The 15,136-nt window shown below is 39.4% G+C and overlaps 1 protein-coding gene across 1 annotated transcript in view; it reads right to left on the reverse strand.

Annotated features, from left to right (window-relative positions):
* The window catches only part of pcdh15b (protocadherin-related 15b), a 125,996-nt gene that overhangs the window by 26,528 nt on the left and 84,332 nt on the right, over positions 1-15,136 (reverse strand). Inside the window, exon 25 of the mRNA XM_071513849.1 lies at positions 14,507-14,619. Coding sequence (XP_071369950.1) covers positions 14,507-14,619 — 113 coding nt within the window. The remainder of the gene's footprint in view (positions 1-14,506; positions 14,620-15,136) is intronic.

Consider the following 15,136-nt stretch of genomic DNA (forward strand, 5'->3'; position numbering starts at 1 on the left):
TGTCTTGGATTCCTCCACTTACTGTCTTTAAAAATGGATTTAGTGTTGTAATCCATGGTGTGCTGTACTTTGATAGCCAACGTTGTTTAATTTTCTGTTCAGTTCTAGAGAGGATTTGGGCTTTCAGGGCAAAAAAGGCAAATAGGGTAAAGATCTCTGCAAAGAGAAATGCCGCTCTCACTCTTTCAACACTTAAATAAGAAGTTATTTTTTTTACTTTTACTTCACAATTAAGGTCCTGATGATTACTCTCATTTGACACTTTTTATTCTGTTCTCATTCTTGCCTAATGGTATGGGAAGAACAACAGTAAAGACAAGAGTAGTAAAGACAAAAGCGGCTTTTAGAAAACCTTCCTTTAAAAAAAGTTGCTCAACTATTCAGTTCCATTTGTTTAAACTTTAAATAATTAAACAGGATAAACAGAGAAGATTAAGAGAACACACAGTTTAAGAAAAGGTAATTAAAAAATGGAACTTTAAAGTTTTCAGTTTTGATTAAAATATTTTTTCTTTTATAAAAAAAAAAAAAAATATTTGCTCACTCTCCCATAATGGCAAAAATGAACAGCTTTTAAAGGTGATAACTTAAAAACGTTAAAGGCTTAAATTAGTGTTGCCCTTAATGGTAATTTTAAATCAGCATACATTAGGGGAGCTTTTTAAACATTTTTGTCTGCACTTCTGAAACGTGGAAAAAAAGAAAAGCAAAAAACATCTCGGGGGGGCGCACCGGTGGCTCACCGAGTAGAGCGCGTACCATATGGCTCAGTCCGGGTTCGAATCCGGCCCGCAGTCATTTGCTGCATGTCCTCCCCTCTCTCTCTCCCATACCTTCCTGTCTCTCTCTCACACTGTCTCTATCAATAAAGCACGAAATGCCTAAAATAAATTAAAAAAAAACAACATCTCAGGTTGGTGATGGGGTGTTTTCGGCAATACAGATTGGCGAAAACAGACGGATATAGAGGGTGATTCCTGGGTTGTGCAGTGTTGTCTAGCAGTGTGAGGTGTGAGGTGCCTCTGAAGTTCCCCAATAACTTGCACTTGTACAGTTTGACGAGATGGGCAATATTGCACTGCAGAGATGGGGATTGGCAGATGGAAAGAATATCATGTGTGTGTATGCCTGTCTGTGTTTTGGGGTGTGTGTGTGTGTGCATCAGTGAATGTATGTGTAAACATTAGTTTCTGAAATGTGCTTGTGTATATGCATGGGTGCACACTGTGTCTGTGAGTGTGTGTGTGTGTGTAAGTAGTAAAAAGTAGTAGGCTAATGATTCAGTTTGTTGTGATGATAAAACAGTCAGTTTGATCACATTCTTTCTTTCTCACTCTACACATTACCCGATCAATCTCTCTCATCCTCACTTTCTATCCATCATTCTTTCTACCCATTCTTCAATAGAGGCTTTGCAGTTGTGTCACAGATCTCCTAGCAACCACGTCTGGCGATGTCATGGAGGTCCATTGGAGAATTGACTGAGTGCAAATAATGGATAAATACATATAACAACCAGGCTACAAAAAGAGAGATACCTGAAAAAGATTGTTGCGGTGTGGGCGTAGGTCAGTTCAGTTTGTATAAAAGAGAATACGACCTGCCAGTTGGGAAAAAACATTTGCCTAGTGGTAATAACAAGTAGGATAAATGGGACTTTTGTGCGTGCTCCGATTTCTCCTACTTGGTGTCACGAATAGCGGAAGTGTTTCAACAAAACCGGTAAACATAGCAGGGAATCCACCAATGTCAGCAGTCCAAGATAATAAAAATCTAAATTATCGGTAATTTTTTCGGGTAATACAATCAAGTGTACTTACAAAAAGTGAGTAGGCTAATGTCTGCTGCACTTTGTTTATGGTTGTAAAATCCTTGATTTGATGCATTTGCTGTTGATACAGGATGTTGGGGCGGGACATATTGCAGGGATCATGAGGGATCATTCAAAAGTCTAAAACAATGGAATATGAGTCAGGGAGAGAAAGGTAATTTTATTTGGTAAATGGTAAATGGACTGCATTTATATAGCGCTTTTATCCAAAGCGCTTTACTACATGCCTACATTCACCCATTCACACACCGATGGCGGCAAGCTACCACGAAGGGTGCTGGTGCAACCATCGGGAGCAATTTGGGGTTCAGTATCTTGCCCAAGGACATTTCGACATGTGGACCGGAGGAGCCGGGGATCGAACCACCAACCTTCTGATTAGTGGACGACCCGCTCTACCTCCTGAGCCACAGCCGCCCCATTATTTATTTGATGGGAGGCCTGCGGAGGGGAGAGACTGTTCAAAAATCTGATGGTTTTATTGTTTAGAAATATATATTTACGCCTACTAGTGCAGCATGAGGTCACCATGAAAAATAGTGTGTATTCCAGGAAGTAAAAGTAGTGGGAGTTCATTTCATGGGGACTAAGATTAATAAATAATCATTTTGGATATGGATGTTCAACAAGTTGTATCAAGAAGATGTCATCCTATTCTTACACTTCTTCCCATATGAGCTGAACGTGGCATTAGAAACGCAATCAACAGTTCTCAGCTACTGTGGCTACCAGAGGGTGTGTTGCATTACCTGAAAGCCCTCTATACACCTCTATAGAAGGATGGTTTTTCTTCTCTTAACTTTTATCTATTCTGAGGAGATTTGATGTGCATGCATTCTCTTTTTTCAGTAAAAAATGTATGAATACACCTAGTAGCTGCCCAGTCTTGGGTTGGTGGCCACTGTGCCACGCCAGTACCTTGCTCAAAGAGACCAAAAGAGAAATTGCTGCGGGAGAGTAGAGTGTTATTCATTCACTTCCCCCACCAAGATTTTCCCCCGATTTGAACTGTCAACTTTCTGGTCACAAGCCAGCTTCTCCTTTTGGCTACTGTACCTCTACTGTACCTCTCTTGACTTCTTGATTGTTATGCGATGTGTTGCTAAACGCCTGAGGCTGATATGAAGAAGGAAGAACATTATTAAACCCTCCAGGCTATTTGACTCCTCACATTTACATGAATATCTCACCAAAATAATTGCACACACGCACACATGCACACAAACACACGTCTAGATGACTAACCAGGTTCATAACACAAACACACATCAGCACAAGCCTCCGGTGCATATTAATGAGTGTAACAATTATCCATTCATGTGGTAGCTATGCGGCTAGTGTAAGGACACAGGTCAGACTATGTATTAATTGATTCTATAATTATACAGACTGGCTGGCTGGCTGGCTGGCTAGCAGGTAGGGCGACTGGTTACTTGGTGTGTGTCTCTATGTCTGTCCATGTCTCTGTGTGTATGAATGTCTGCCATTTAGGGTTGGCCGATGAACCAATCATCATCACATATATTGACGATCCCAGATGCTTTCGTCCATGCTGGGGGGAAACAGACGGTCTAGGTGTAGGCATGACAGCTTCAACTGAAACATAGCTTTTAAATGCACAAGGGTCATATTTACATTTTAAAGTCCTCGCAGTCAAATGGGACAAAAACAGCACACCCTATGAAAGGCTCTGGGGAATCTTGGCTGTGTTTATGCTTCCTTCTGATTCTAAACAAATTTTAAATCAACTTGAGCATTCTCCACTGCACTAGGCTACATTTTAAATTATCAAAGGTAATTTGAAGCTGCAATGTACGACTATTTTGACATGAAAATTTCAATAAATAAATAGATATATTATGTGGCTGTCGGACCTTGTGGTTACATGTCTAAATCCCCCTGTTTGCCTGAAATTGGCTTTTCATTGCTGTTTGGGAGCTTCAAGGAGAGGCTGGTGGCCACAGTGAATGGAAGTCTTAGCAACAATGGCAGAAAGCGGTAAAAAACAAAAGAACAGCAAAGCTAAACGTGTGCCAGACAAGACCCACTCAAAAACACAAGTGAACATTGGCCAGTTTTTTTTACTGCAGATTGCCTGTGTTCACCGTCTGCTTCTTCGACGCCTGTAGTAGCTTTACTGACACCAGTTAGCTCAGCCTCAGGCGAGATGCCATTTCAAGGTTGGCAGCTCATCAAGATGAGTGACAAGGAGGGCGGGACTAACAGTACACTTTGCTTACATATTATAGGTTTAAATTGGCAAAAAAAAAAGGTCAAGGGAATTACCATCAGTGATTGATTCAGTCCATCACCAATCCCAGATGTATTCATCCAGCCCTAGTGCCCATTTCATTGTCCGTCTGTATTTATGTCTATGTGCGTGTGTGGATGTCTATCTGCATGTCTGTCTGTCTTGCTGGCTAAATACTTCTGCCTGTCTATCAATCTGCCAGACGGTCAGACTGCCTGTGTGTCTGTGTATCTGCTTGTCCATCTATGTCCATCTGTGTGTCTCAGTGTTTCTCCGTCTATTTGACTCTTTACCTGCTTGTCTGCTGGTTTGCTTCAATCTACTTCAATCTGTCAGCCTGTCAGCTCATCTGCTGGTGTAAAGGATTCTCTGTCTGTATGTTGATCTGTGTGTGTGTGTGTGTGTCTGCCTCTCTGCCTGTCTATCAACCTATGAGTCAGTCAGTGTGTTTCTGAGGTGGCGTATTCCAGCAGCATCTCCCCTTGTTTTCCATTTTGCTCTTTCATTCTGCTTTCTCAAACTCTCACTCTGGCATCTCTCGCGTACCTCTCTCCCCCCTCTCATTTTTCCTTTCTCCCGCGCTCTTTTTCTCTCCCTATCTTAAACTCGCACTCTACCATCTCAATTACTCTCTCCCACTATTTGAAACTTTTAACACTATCCTCTCCCTCTCTCTTTCTCGTTCTCTCTTCTAATTCTCCCATTTTACCCTCTCTCTCTCTCTCTTCCTCACTTAATTTCTCTCAACGTCTCTCTCTCTCTCTCTCCCAGCTGCTAGCTATCTTATAAATAACAACAGCATGGTTGTTTGCCATTTGTTGTCACAGTCGTAACATTGCCAGCAGCGCTCCGTGTGCACTTGCCTGTTTGTGTGTATCAACAAAACAAGGTAACCTTCAACTGAAGCGGTTAGACATATATTTATAGAGCCACAGATCGGACGCGCTTGTTTTGGCGTACGTCAGGGGAGGACGCATTTATCTCATAGTTAAAATGTTTTAGAGCTTCAGGGACTTTTTGCGTTTTGGCAGAGGAGACGTTTAATTTGATAGAAGATAGTTTATGGGGGATGAAACAGAGTGTAGACTTCATAAACAGACAGTGAAGAAGAGAGGGAGTAAAAAAAATGAGCAAGGGAGCAGAGGTGGAAAGAGGACTGAAATGTTTTAATCAAGTCAGACAGACTATTCGTCTAGAAAACTAAGTGAAGAAGTACCTTATTTAAGTACAGAGCTGCCTTTGCACAGAAATAAGAAAGGTGCTATGCATGTTCCAAAGTCTAACCCCCAAAATCTCTTCAAATTCTCTACAAATGCCTGATCTCATTGTGCTCACAACTCCTTATATCTAAAAATAATCTTACTTAAGGAAAATAAAGAGTAAATACTTCAATCAAGTAGAAGGAAAAGTGTAGTTTTTTAAAGTTACACTATGCTATTCACCTACAGTAACTAGAGTCGGTTTACCTAGTTTCTTCCAATCCCTGAGAAAGTCTGAGGAAAGGGAAGGTATTTTAGAGAAGGAATGAGGAGAAAGATGTAAAATAGAGAAGGTGGCAGTGACATAATAGGGACTATTTTTGCGAACAAGGGTACAAGAACCAAGATGTGACAGAAAGTATTAGGTAGATTTATAGGGTGTTGATGAGCGAGAAACTTCACTGACAGACAGCTGGGTGAAGGGGAGAAGGAGAAGGAAGGAGACAACCAGAAAAAAGCACTTCACATGATTCACATGACTTCCTTTCACTTGGCTTCAGATGGGCTGAAAATCACACATTGTGGAACTAATTTCCAAAAGGCCTATAGTGTGTCACATAAATCCTTACCTGAACTTAGAGGATCAACTTTGTACATACGTACCATTTTGTCAACTAAAGACTTAGGCTACTGCCTATCTTTGAAAAAGTCTAGTAATTTGTTTCTCTTTGCCTCACTACTAATCTGTTTTTGGATCTTTAATTTTTGGGCCAAATCCTTCAGTTTTGCTATTGACAAAGAGGTGGTGGTGGATATGATTTGAGAGCACAGTAGTTGCCATATTATGTACAGTTGTGCAGTAATGCTGGGGATTTGTTGCTCATTAGCGACTGGCTCTATTCCGTCATATTATAAAATGGCACTTATCTAGCCCCTTCTTAAAAAGCCTGATCTGGACCCCTCCATTCTCAGTAATTACAGACCTATATCTAACCTCCCATTTTGTCTCAAGTATTACATTACTGTATAAACAATGAATCGATTATTTAAGCAGCAACATTTATTTGAAAAATTCCAGTCTGGTTTCCTTTCAAAACATAGTATAGAGACTGCATGCTGGTGAATGTTTGATCCTAGTTCCACTTTATCTTAGTGCTGCTTTTGACACTGTCACGTCTTTGTAGGAATCACAGGCATTGCTCTTAATTGGTTTATGTGCTATCTCTCTGACAGGCAATTCTCTGTTGCCATGGATCCTCTGCAAAATTGAGCTGTGGAGTACCTCAAGGTTCCATCCTAGGTCCTATTTTGTTATCTATCTACATGCTCCCACTGGGTCACAATTCAGAGACATAACATTTCTTCATTGCTGTGCTGATGATACTTGAACCTCTACTACTGCTGTACTTGCTGGTAAAACCTAATGATACCAGTAGCCTTGACACCCATAAAGATTGTCTAGCAGATAATTAATAGCAGTCATTAATTGTTGGATGTCTCAAAATGTTCTTCAACCATGCAATGACAAATCTGAAGTTATTTTCAGCCTTTCAAATGTATCATGTAAAATGCAAGAATATCTTAACTAGCACCTAACATCAAACCAGCTGATAGAAATATTTCTTTATTTTGCAATTTTTTATTTAGCAAATTCAAACAGTTGTTCAGTCTTGCTTCTACCAATTAAAAAATATCTTTAAAATTGGATAATTTCTCCAATACTGACTTGGAGAAAGTCATCCATGCCTTCATTAAATCTCAACTTCAAAAAAATATTGATTAGTTTCAAAGCAGTAAATGGCCTGCAGCTTACTGTATCTTTCACAGCTGTATTCTCCCTATGTGCAGAAAGATAGTCTTAGACCACGGAAAAACTCTGACTGTTCCAAAGCCCAGATTAAAGACTAAAGTCAGGGCGCCTAAACTTTGGAACAATTTACTTGAAGTTATATGTTCATCTAACACTATATCTTCTTTTAAGAGCCAACTGAAAACTCACTTTTGTAGTCTGATATTCAACTAATATCTTTTTCTATCACAATCATTTTATTGTTTTGTTTTCCATGCAATTTAGGCGGACGACATTTGCCCATGTTTGTTTTGCTGCACTTTGTAACTTTCCCAATGTATGTCATACAGTATGTGTTTTCTTATTCTATTCTTTTAATTGTGAAGCACTTTGTCCCTGCATAAGGAAAGTGCTATAGAAATAAAGTTTCTTATTAAAGTAAATAAATGAAGTAAGTAAATTTTACCAGGGGGCGACCAGAAAGTCAGTGGGTATGGATTGGCTATTGTCTACAGGCTGTTGCGGGATCAAACCTATCACCTCCCGCCTTAAGCCTCTAATTCTTGAACAGAGCATAAATATCAGTGAAGAGAGGCTGATGGATGCGGCCTGATTCATAAATCTCTTGCCATGGTGTAATGTGTTATCTCCATCTCTGTAATGATGCAAGACAAAGCAACGTATTGCCATCTTTGATCTTATAATTTCTTGATTAAAAACAAAGCTTTGATGTTTAGAAGTGTTTTGGTTCTTAACTCTCGCACCACATTCTAATTAGATTCATTAACAAAGTAACAGGCCGTGAGGCATTCTGACAGCATGGGGGAAACACATACACCCACCCACACAGAAATATGCACATGGGCGCACACACACACACACACACAAAAAACCACACATGCATGCATACACAGACCTGCAAGGAAAGTGGTGGGAGAGGTGTGTAGATTTCAATAAGCTGCGATATGGCAATATTTTGTTTCTGTTCATTTAACCTCATGCCGATAACTGCCATTGGGTGCTGATAACTGTGTGTGTGTGTGTGTGTGTGCATGTGATACTGACTGCATACTAATTCTGCAGGTGCAAGGAAGGGTCCTAGAGAGAGAGAGAGAGAGAGAGAGAGAGAGAGAGAGAGAGAGAGAGAGAGAGAGAGAGAGAGAGAATGACAAGCCCTGCTCAGGCTACACAGGGTTGCTACAGTGATTTAACAAACTTCCTCCTCGCCTCGTTAACTGTTTTTACTAGATGAGAAAACCACAGTGGAAAAATGCACAAACAGCAGGTTAGAGTGCCAACACCGCGCTTCACTGCTCATCAGTCTCAGTGTGTGTGCGAGTATGTGTGTGTGTGTCTGTGTTGTGTTTGTGTGTGTCTGTGCAGTAAGTGTGGGTTTACATGTGTGAGTGTGTCTGCAACTGCATACCTTTTTGTGTGTGTGTATGTGTGTGTGTGTGTGTGTGTGTGTATGTCTTGCATAGCTTCCTTACATATTAAACTTTAACAAGTCCCACACACGCAAATCTTTTTTTATCCTGACCATGATGAGGAAAAGGTGAAATAACTCAAACATTCATAACTCTAAAATGAAACACAATGTTTCATGCATAAACCTCCCTGTTCAGCATACAAAATGGCTTCCGATGCTAATATTTGAGGAAATATTAAAATAACAAAATGGAAAAATAAAGCATTAGCAATGATAATTGCAACCTAATCATACCACAATCAAAAGTTTCATTTAAACTGCATAAATACATTACAGAATTTACAAAGTAATACAAATGAAGTGTGATGATAAGGGCACACTATTGAAGTGCCAGACTGTGAATAAAGTTAAGAATATGAGTAACACTGATTGCTTAATGGAATGTAGCTTCGTATACAGGTTTATCTTCCACTATATTACCCTATAATTTGACATTTCATGAGTTTGGAATTATGAGGTTCTTTCTGGGTAGTGTGCATTTGTATTTATACCTGTTCTTCAATATTCAACTTTCCATTGTTATAATCTACTTAGTAATAGTATTACGGCAGTCAGGCATCCACAATCCACAATAGATAATAATAATTATAATTTTGGTACCCGAAATGAGGATGTAATCAATCATTTGGGGCCCAAACAGAGATAGAAACTAACACTTCTGTTAAGTCAATCTGGGTAGGAGGAAACCTGATTTAATTGCAAAATTTGATTATTTCGCACATTAAGACGAAACTGCATGAAATTAAATCTTTTTTTTTTTTCAAAAAAACTCTAACCCTTAAATTACATCATGAGCTCCAGTAATCAAGATAATGTAAGATTTCCAAACAATAAATTTCACTTCTTAAACAGATTTCCCTTTAAAAACTAATTTCATCATAACACTCAACTTTTTCAAATATTTCAATACTGAAACAATTTACAACATCTATATCAATTCAGTGATATACTGACCAGCATGTGTCGGTTTGGCTGCTGTTACTTGACAACAAAGAAAGATAATCTCATTTTCTGCACGTAGTTTTGTAGTACTCCTTGTCCACTGTTTGCATCTTACACAATTCCATGAGGATGATTTGACACCCTCTGCCTGGCCTTTTTTCTCCCTCTACCACAGGGGCAGACTGGCCATCTGGAGTAGTGAGAGTTTTCCCTGTGGGCTGGCGGCGAGTCCATACGGAAAGATAAAAAAAAAGTCCCATGCTGTTTGGTAGTGCTGCTACAGACTGGCTGGCCGGCTCCAGAGGTGTGTGTGTGTGGGGGTCATAAGTTCATCACATCTCATGAGTGCATCTTTCTCCCCCCACCAGCTGTATTTTGGCTCATTCTACCTTTCATACACAGAGCTGACAAAGTCAGACTGATTGTGTTGTGCATAAATTGTGACTGAGTCTATCTAACAAATGAACATGGAAAGGCAGCAGACAAAAAATGCAAAAGTGGGGCAGATGTGATGGCGCAAATTGATTCATTTATTTGGTCACATTACGACTGACAGTGCAACATGTATCAGTCAACATGCAGCAGTATGATGTTGCCACATAGCTGGTATTCTCTTTGGACTGTCTATGTCTGCTGTTCTCTGTTCACCTGTCTCACTCCTCTCTGCTGTTCTGTGTTTCATTCGGTCAATCTTCCACGCTACACAATGTTTCTGATGCAATATTGATTCGACATCCAAATGGCCAACTCAGTGTGTTTTGGTTCATTAACTTTGATAGTAACCAGTGGACACAAGTTAGTTCATATTACAGCCACATAATGTAGATTCATTAGTAGGTTAAGACAAATGACTTGTTAGGAAACAATAATGATTTTTCTAGGCCATCTGATGTTAGGCTGGAGTGGTATCGTCATTATCGTCATTAACTGTAGAAATGTTCCTATTTTCTGGCTTGCACACCATTATATTACTACTCCTTCAGGCTACATTAGCCTCTGACAGGATGTGACTGAAAGGTAGATTTTGAAGGAATTTGTGATTGGATGGGAAACAGAACCTGATAGTACAAAGCTGAAATGCAGTTTCTGAGATAAAACTTGCTATCTTTTAAAATATTTAACCCCAACAGGCTCTTTTAAAAAAATAACTCCACACAAGTATAAATTAACATTCAAAGATTAAGAATGTGTGGATAACTGAATTCAATTCAATTCAATTCAATGCAGCGATGAACAGAGTAAATCTATTTTATGCCAAATAGCTACTTTTAACAAAAACCTTGTTTTGTCGCAGCTCTCTTTTTCATTATAGGAATCAATATTAGTAAGTCAGCCTTGCCTATGGCTAGAAGCTTGTCTGTCAAGACCACACAAAATCATTAAGACACATTAGTAAGCTCTTAAAACCACACTGGTACAATGGTTAGCTTTTATTCAATAAAGCTGGAATAATTAATTCAAAGCTAGTAGACTGTACTCTCTGTGAATACAATGTGGAGTGAGTAGAACAAAAAAACACTAGCATACATACAAACGGAAACACACAGGCACAAAAACGTACAATAACAAACACACACAGGCACACAGACAAAAAGATGTGTGCACGCATGCATGGATGTGTATGTGCACTCACAAATACAAATACACACACACACTCGTAAAAAATGTGCACCCTTACATAGAGAGACAGACAGTCTTTAACACACACATATACACACACTCACTCTTTTAGCTGGAAGCTATAATACATATTCATAAATGCAGTATTGTATGGCTGGCTGACATCTCTCTCGCGCCTCTAACCCTTTTCCTAAAAATAGAGAGGAGCTTTACTCCACTCTCTGTTTAAGACAAACCAAATTTTGTGTCTGTTATCGTTGGGGAAAATATGTCTGTATTGACACTTCAGTCGAATAAAAAACAGAATGAAACCAATGGGTACAACTAGCCAAAATCAAGCTCATTAGCTTACAGCTAATGGTCCCCATTGGTTTCAATAAAGTAAGGTAACAATGCTAAAAAGCCATTTTAAAGTAACTGAAATGCCAATACAGACACATTTTCACACAATTCACAATGTCAAGGTATGTTTTTTGTTGAACTGAGACTGTTGAGTTGTCACAGAGACAGCTGAGCGAATCTTATGTTGCATGGCAGATGGCTTGAAAGCTCCATGTCAGCTATGTGAAAATACAGTTGTATCACAGAAAATGCCTAAAAACACATTCTGTGTGTGTTAAACATTAGAATATTTTCTACTAAGAAGGAGGTAGAGAGAACAGAGAAAGATAGAAGAGAGAAACAAAACAGAAAAAGCGAAAAAGAGAGAAAGGCAAAGAGAGAATAAAAGAAAGGTAAAGAATGTAATAATAAACAGGTTGTCCCCCACAAACGATGCCATCCCTCTCACGGCCAATCAGTAACAAATATGTCACTTTGTTGTGACCACATATTTTAGCGCCCAACCTGCAGCCAATCTGTCATCTTGAAAATGCCAAAAATGCAATGGTGAGATGCATCATTCCCCACAAATTTCATCAAAATCCGATCAGCGGTGTCTGAGATACCGTGCCTGACAGACGAACAAACAAACAGAGGGAGACCAATTCATTAGTCTTCCCTCTGATTTCATCATGGAGGACAAAAAAGAGATTGAGGGGTAAATCAAGAAAAAAGGGATGGCAGAGAGATTGAGAACCAAACACATTTACAGAGAGGAAATTAGAAGCTATAGTAGAAAACGACAGCAATAGATCAAGATAGAGAAAGAAAGGGACGGGACAAGGAAGAGCGAAAACAAAAGAGGAAATAAGAGAAACTATCGCCTACATGATGAAAGATGAGGAAAGATAGAAAGACAGAATGACAGATAGATCAAGAGAGAAACAAAGATAATAGCTGTACTGTAGATTATAGGCCGATTTCACGTCTGACCTCACGCACACCTCTGTCTACCCAGCCAATCACAGGAGAGAAAACCTGAGGTGACCCTATGACCTCATAAAACTAGGACGAAGTGGAGGGGTTATAACAATGACCTCTGTGTGTGTGTGTGTGTACAAAAGGTATGTCTATAATGCATTATCATTGGTAGAGTATATAATATGTGGCCACTGGGTTTATTGGTGTTTAAAAACAGTGAAAGTGAGAGTGTGTGTATGTGTGTGTGTGTGTGTGTGTGTGTGTGTGTATGTGTGTGTGGTGTCTGAAGAAGCATGTGATATCGACCCACCAAGTTTATTGGTATTTTACAGCTTCTAGAGAGATATAGCTAGGCATCTAGACAGACACAGATAGAAGGAAAACACTTTTTTTTTTGATCAGATAAGCTTTTTGGTAAGTTTTATCTGTCTATTCAGTATTTATTTAGTTCACTATGGTACACGGTAATGTGCATTAATATATGAGCTAGCTTTACATCATCGAAAAAGCACCATAGTACACCAAATACCGGACACAGAGCAGAAAACACTAGGAATCGTCTTGTCAAATGAAGGAAATAATTAATTACTTTGTATTCTTTTGAGGAATCTCTTCACACCAAAGCACATTATTAGAATAATCAAAACTGAATTAGGCAAGTAAACATCAATCATGTTGTCAAGACTTGGCACCATCTGTGTGTGTGTGTAGGATCGACTTGTTATTGAATTAATATTTGACAAGAAAGGGGAGGCAAAGTTATGTAATGCCTTGGAGTAGAGCTGTGATTTTGCAAGTGTGAGGCTATGTCCCTATGTTGTTAATTGGTTTATTCGGAAATGTTTTAGAATCATATTAAATGCTCTTTAATTTTTTTTAATCCGTCAGAAAGTAGAGCGGGAGACAATTAATAAAAAAATAGCACAAGGCACTAGTGATAATGAATTCTGTTCTTGTTTTGCATGATAGCCCTACTTCTTCATATTTTTCAATGGCAACATCTTCATTAAATCCATTTAAACTTTCTGTCTTTATTAATGTCATTCATTCATTTACTAGATGAAAAAATTCAATATTTATCTTAATAGGAAGCACAAGCTACCGGGTGCCATCCAATATCAAATGTATCTTTTTGCTGCAATGTGTGATATTAAGATGAATGTCTCTCCCTCTCTGTGGGATTGCTACTCTTGCAACAGCTGAATGGCTGCATTCCCACATTGAGACAGTTAGTCCACAGCATGTGCGTATTTCTGTGTGTGTGTGTGTGTGTGTGTGTGTGTGTGTGTGTGTGTGTGTGTGTGTGTGGGTGGGTGTGTGTGTGTGTGTGTGTGTGGGTGTGTGTATGTGTGTGTGGTGTCTGATGAGGCGGGTGATATCAACCCCCCAGGTTTATTGGTGTTTTATTGGTATTTTACAGCTTCTAGAGACAGATGTATAGATAGGCAGCTAGACAGATACATTATAAGGGAAAACACAGATTCTTTTGTCAAATAGGCGTTTTGATCAGCTTACCATTTGGTAGATTCCATCTCTACGTGTCCAGTATTTAGTTAGTTCACTGTGGTACACAGCAGCGCTTTAGTACTCTGCATATGTACAATGGAGAGTATGAATATCATCACCAAAGCACCACAGAATACCGAATACTGGACACAGAGTTGAAACTGTTTGCCACGCTAAGGTAAGTTCAAAGAGCTTACTTGTATTCCTTTAAGGAAAGAGCTCTCGCTTTCACACTCATACCATAAGCTACACTCTGACAACTCACAAGGAAATTTTGAGACTGTATAAGCAACAGCTCACAAGCACATAGATCGAGAATGATGCAAATAGCATTTTGGGTCAAAACACCTCTGGATGGCTCAATCTAGTACCAAAGAACAGTTTAAATTACAATCAAAATTGAATCAGGCAACTAAACATCAATCATGCAACCTATGAACGTCTCTCCCTCTCCCCTCTTGTTAGGCTACTTTGGCAACAGTTGAATGGCCACATTCCTGCATTGAGAAATGCACAGTGTGTGTGTGTGTGTGTGTGTGTGTGTGTGATTGAGACAGAAGGCGGCGTTTTTGCGTACCTGTATTCTTCTTGGGTAAACACAGGAATGACAGAGAGCTGTAGAACCGTGATCTCCACTAGAGTCGTGTTCTCCTTCACCGGATCACCATTGTCATAGGCAACCACCACCAGCTGTCAATCATACACACAGAAATAGAGACAGAGTCAAAGGACATATGTTAGATATCCACATGCAAACTTGCTGGACAACTTACTATCTAGCGCTGCTACCTAACATCCTAAACGTATCAGTTCATACCATTTTACAGTCTGCTGACAGTGGAGACAGCCATTATGTATAAATCGACCTAGCTGACCTAGCTGACAGGCCAATAATAAAACAAAATAGATGTTGATGTTTAGCTCTGACAACCTAAAAATATGTGGATTTGTTTGGATGGGAACCTGAGTGGGGATGAGTGTGTGTGTCCCACTGGTGTGCTTATCTTCCCTGCTTAGCCCTTCATCTCCATGTAATTGGTTGGCAACCACTGTTAGCTGCACCCAAAGGCATCCTAATGAGAACTGAACTTATCAACACATTGCAATATTATATTTCTTATCCTTTGTTTACCTAGGAAATGCTTACCTAGCACCTCCATTTCAGCACTGCCCTGTTACACAGATTGAAACCTAGGAGCTCCCTAGT

The sequence above is a fragment of the Centroberyx affinis genome, unplaced genomic scaffold, assembly GCF_046629955.1.
Source record: "Centroberyx affinis isolate AG114_WGS23_722 - 3 ecotype Tasmania unplaced genomic scaffold, CSIRO-AGI_Caff_v1 ptg007578l_1, whole genome shotgun sequence".
Lineage (NCBI taxonomy): Eukaryota > Metazoa > Chordata > Actinopteri > Beryciformes > Berycidae > Centroberyx > Centroberyx affinis.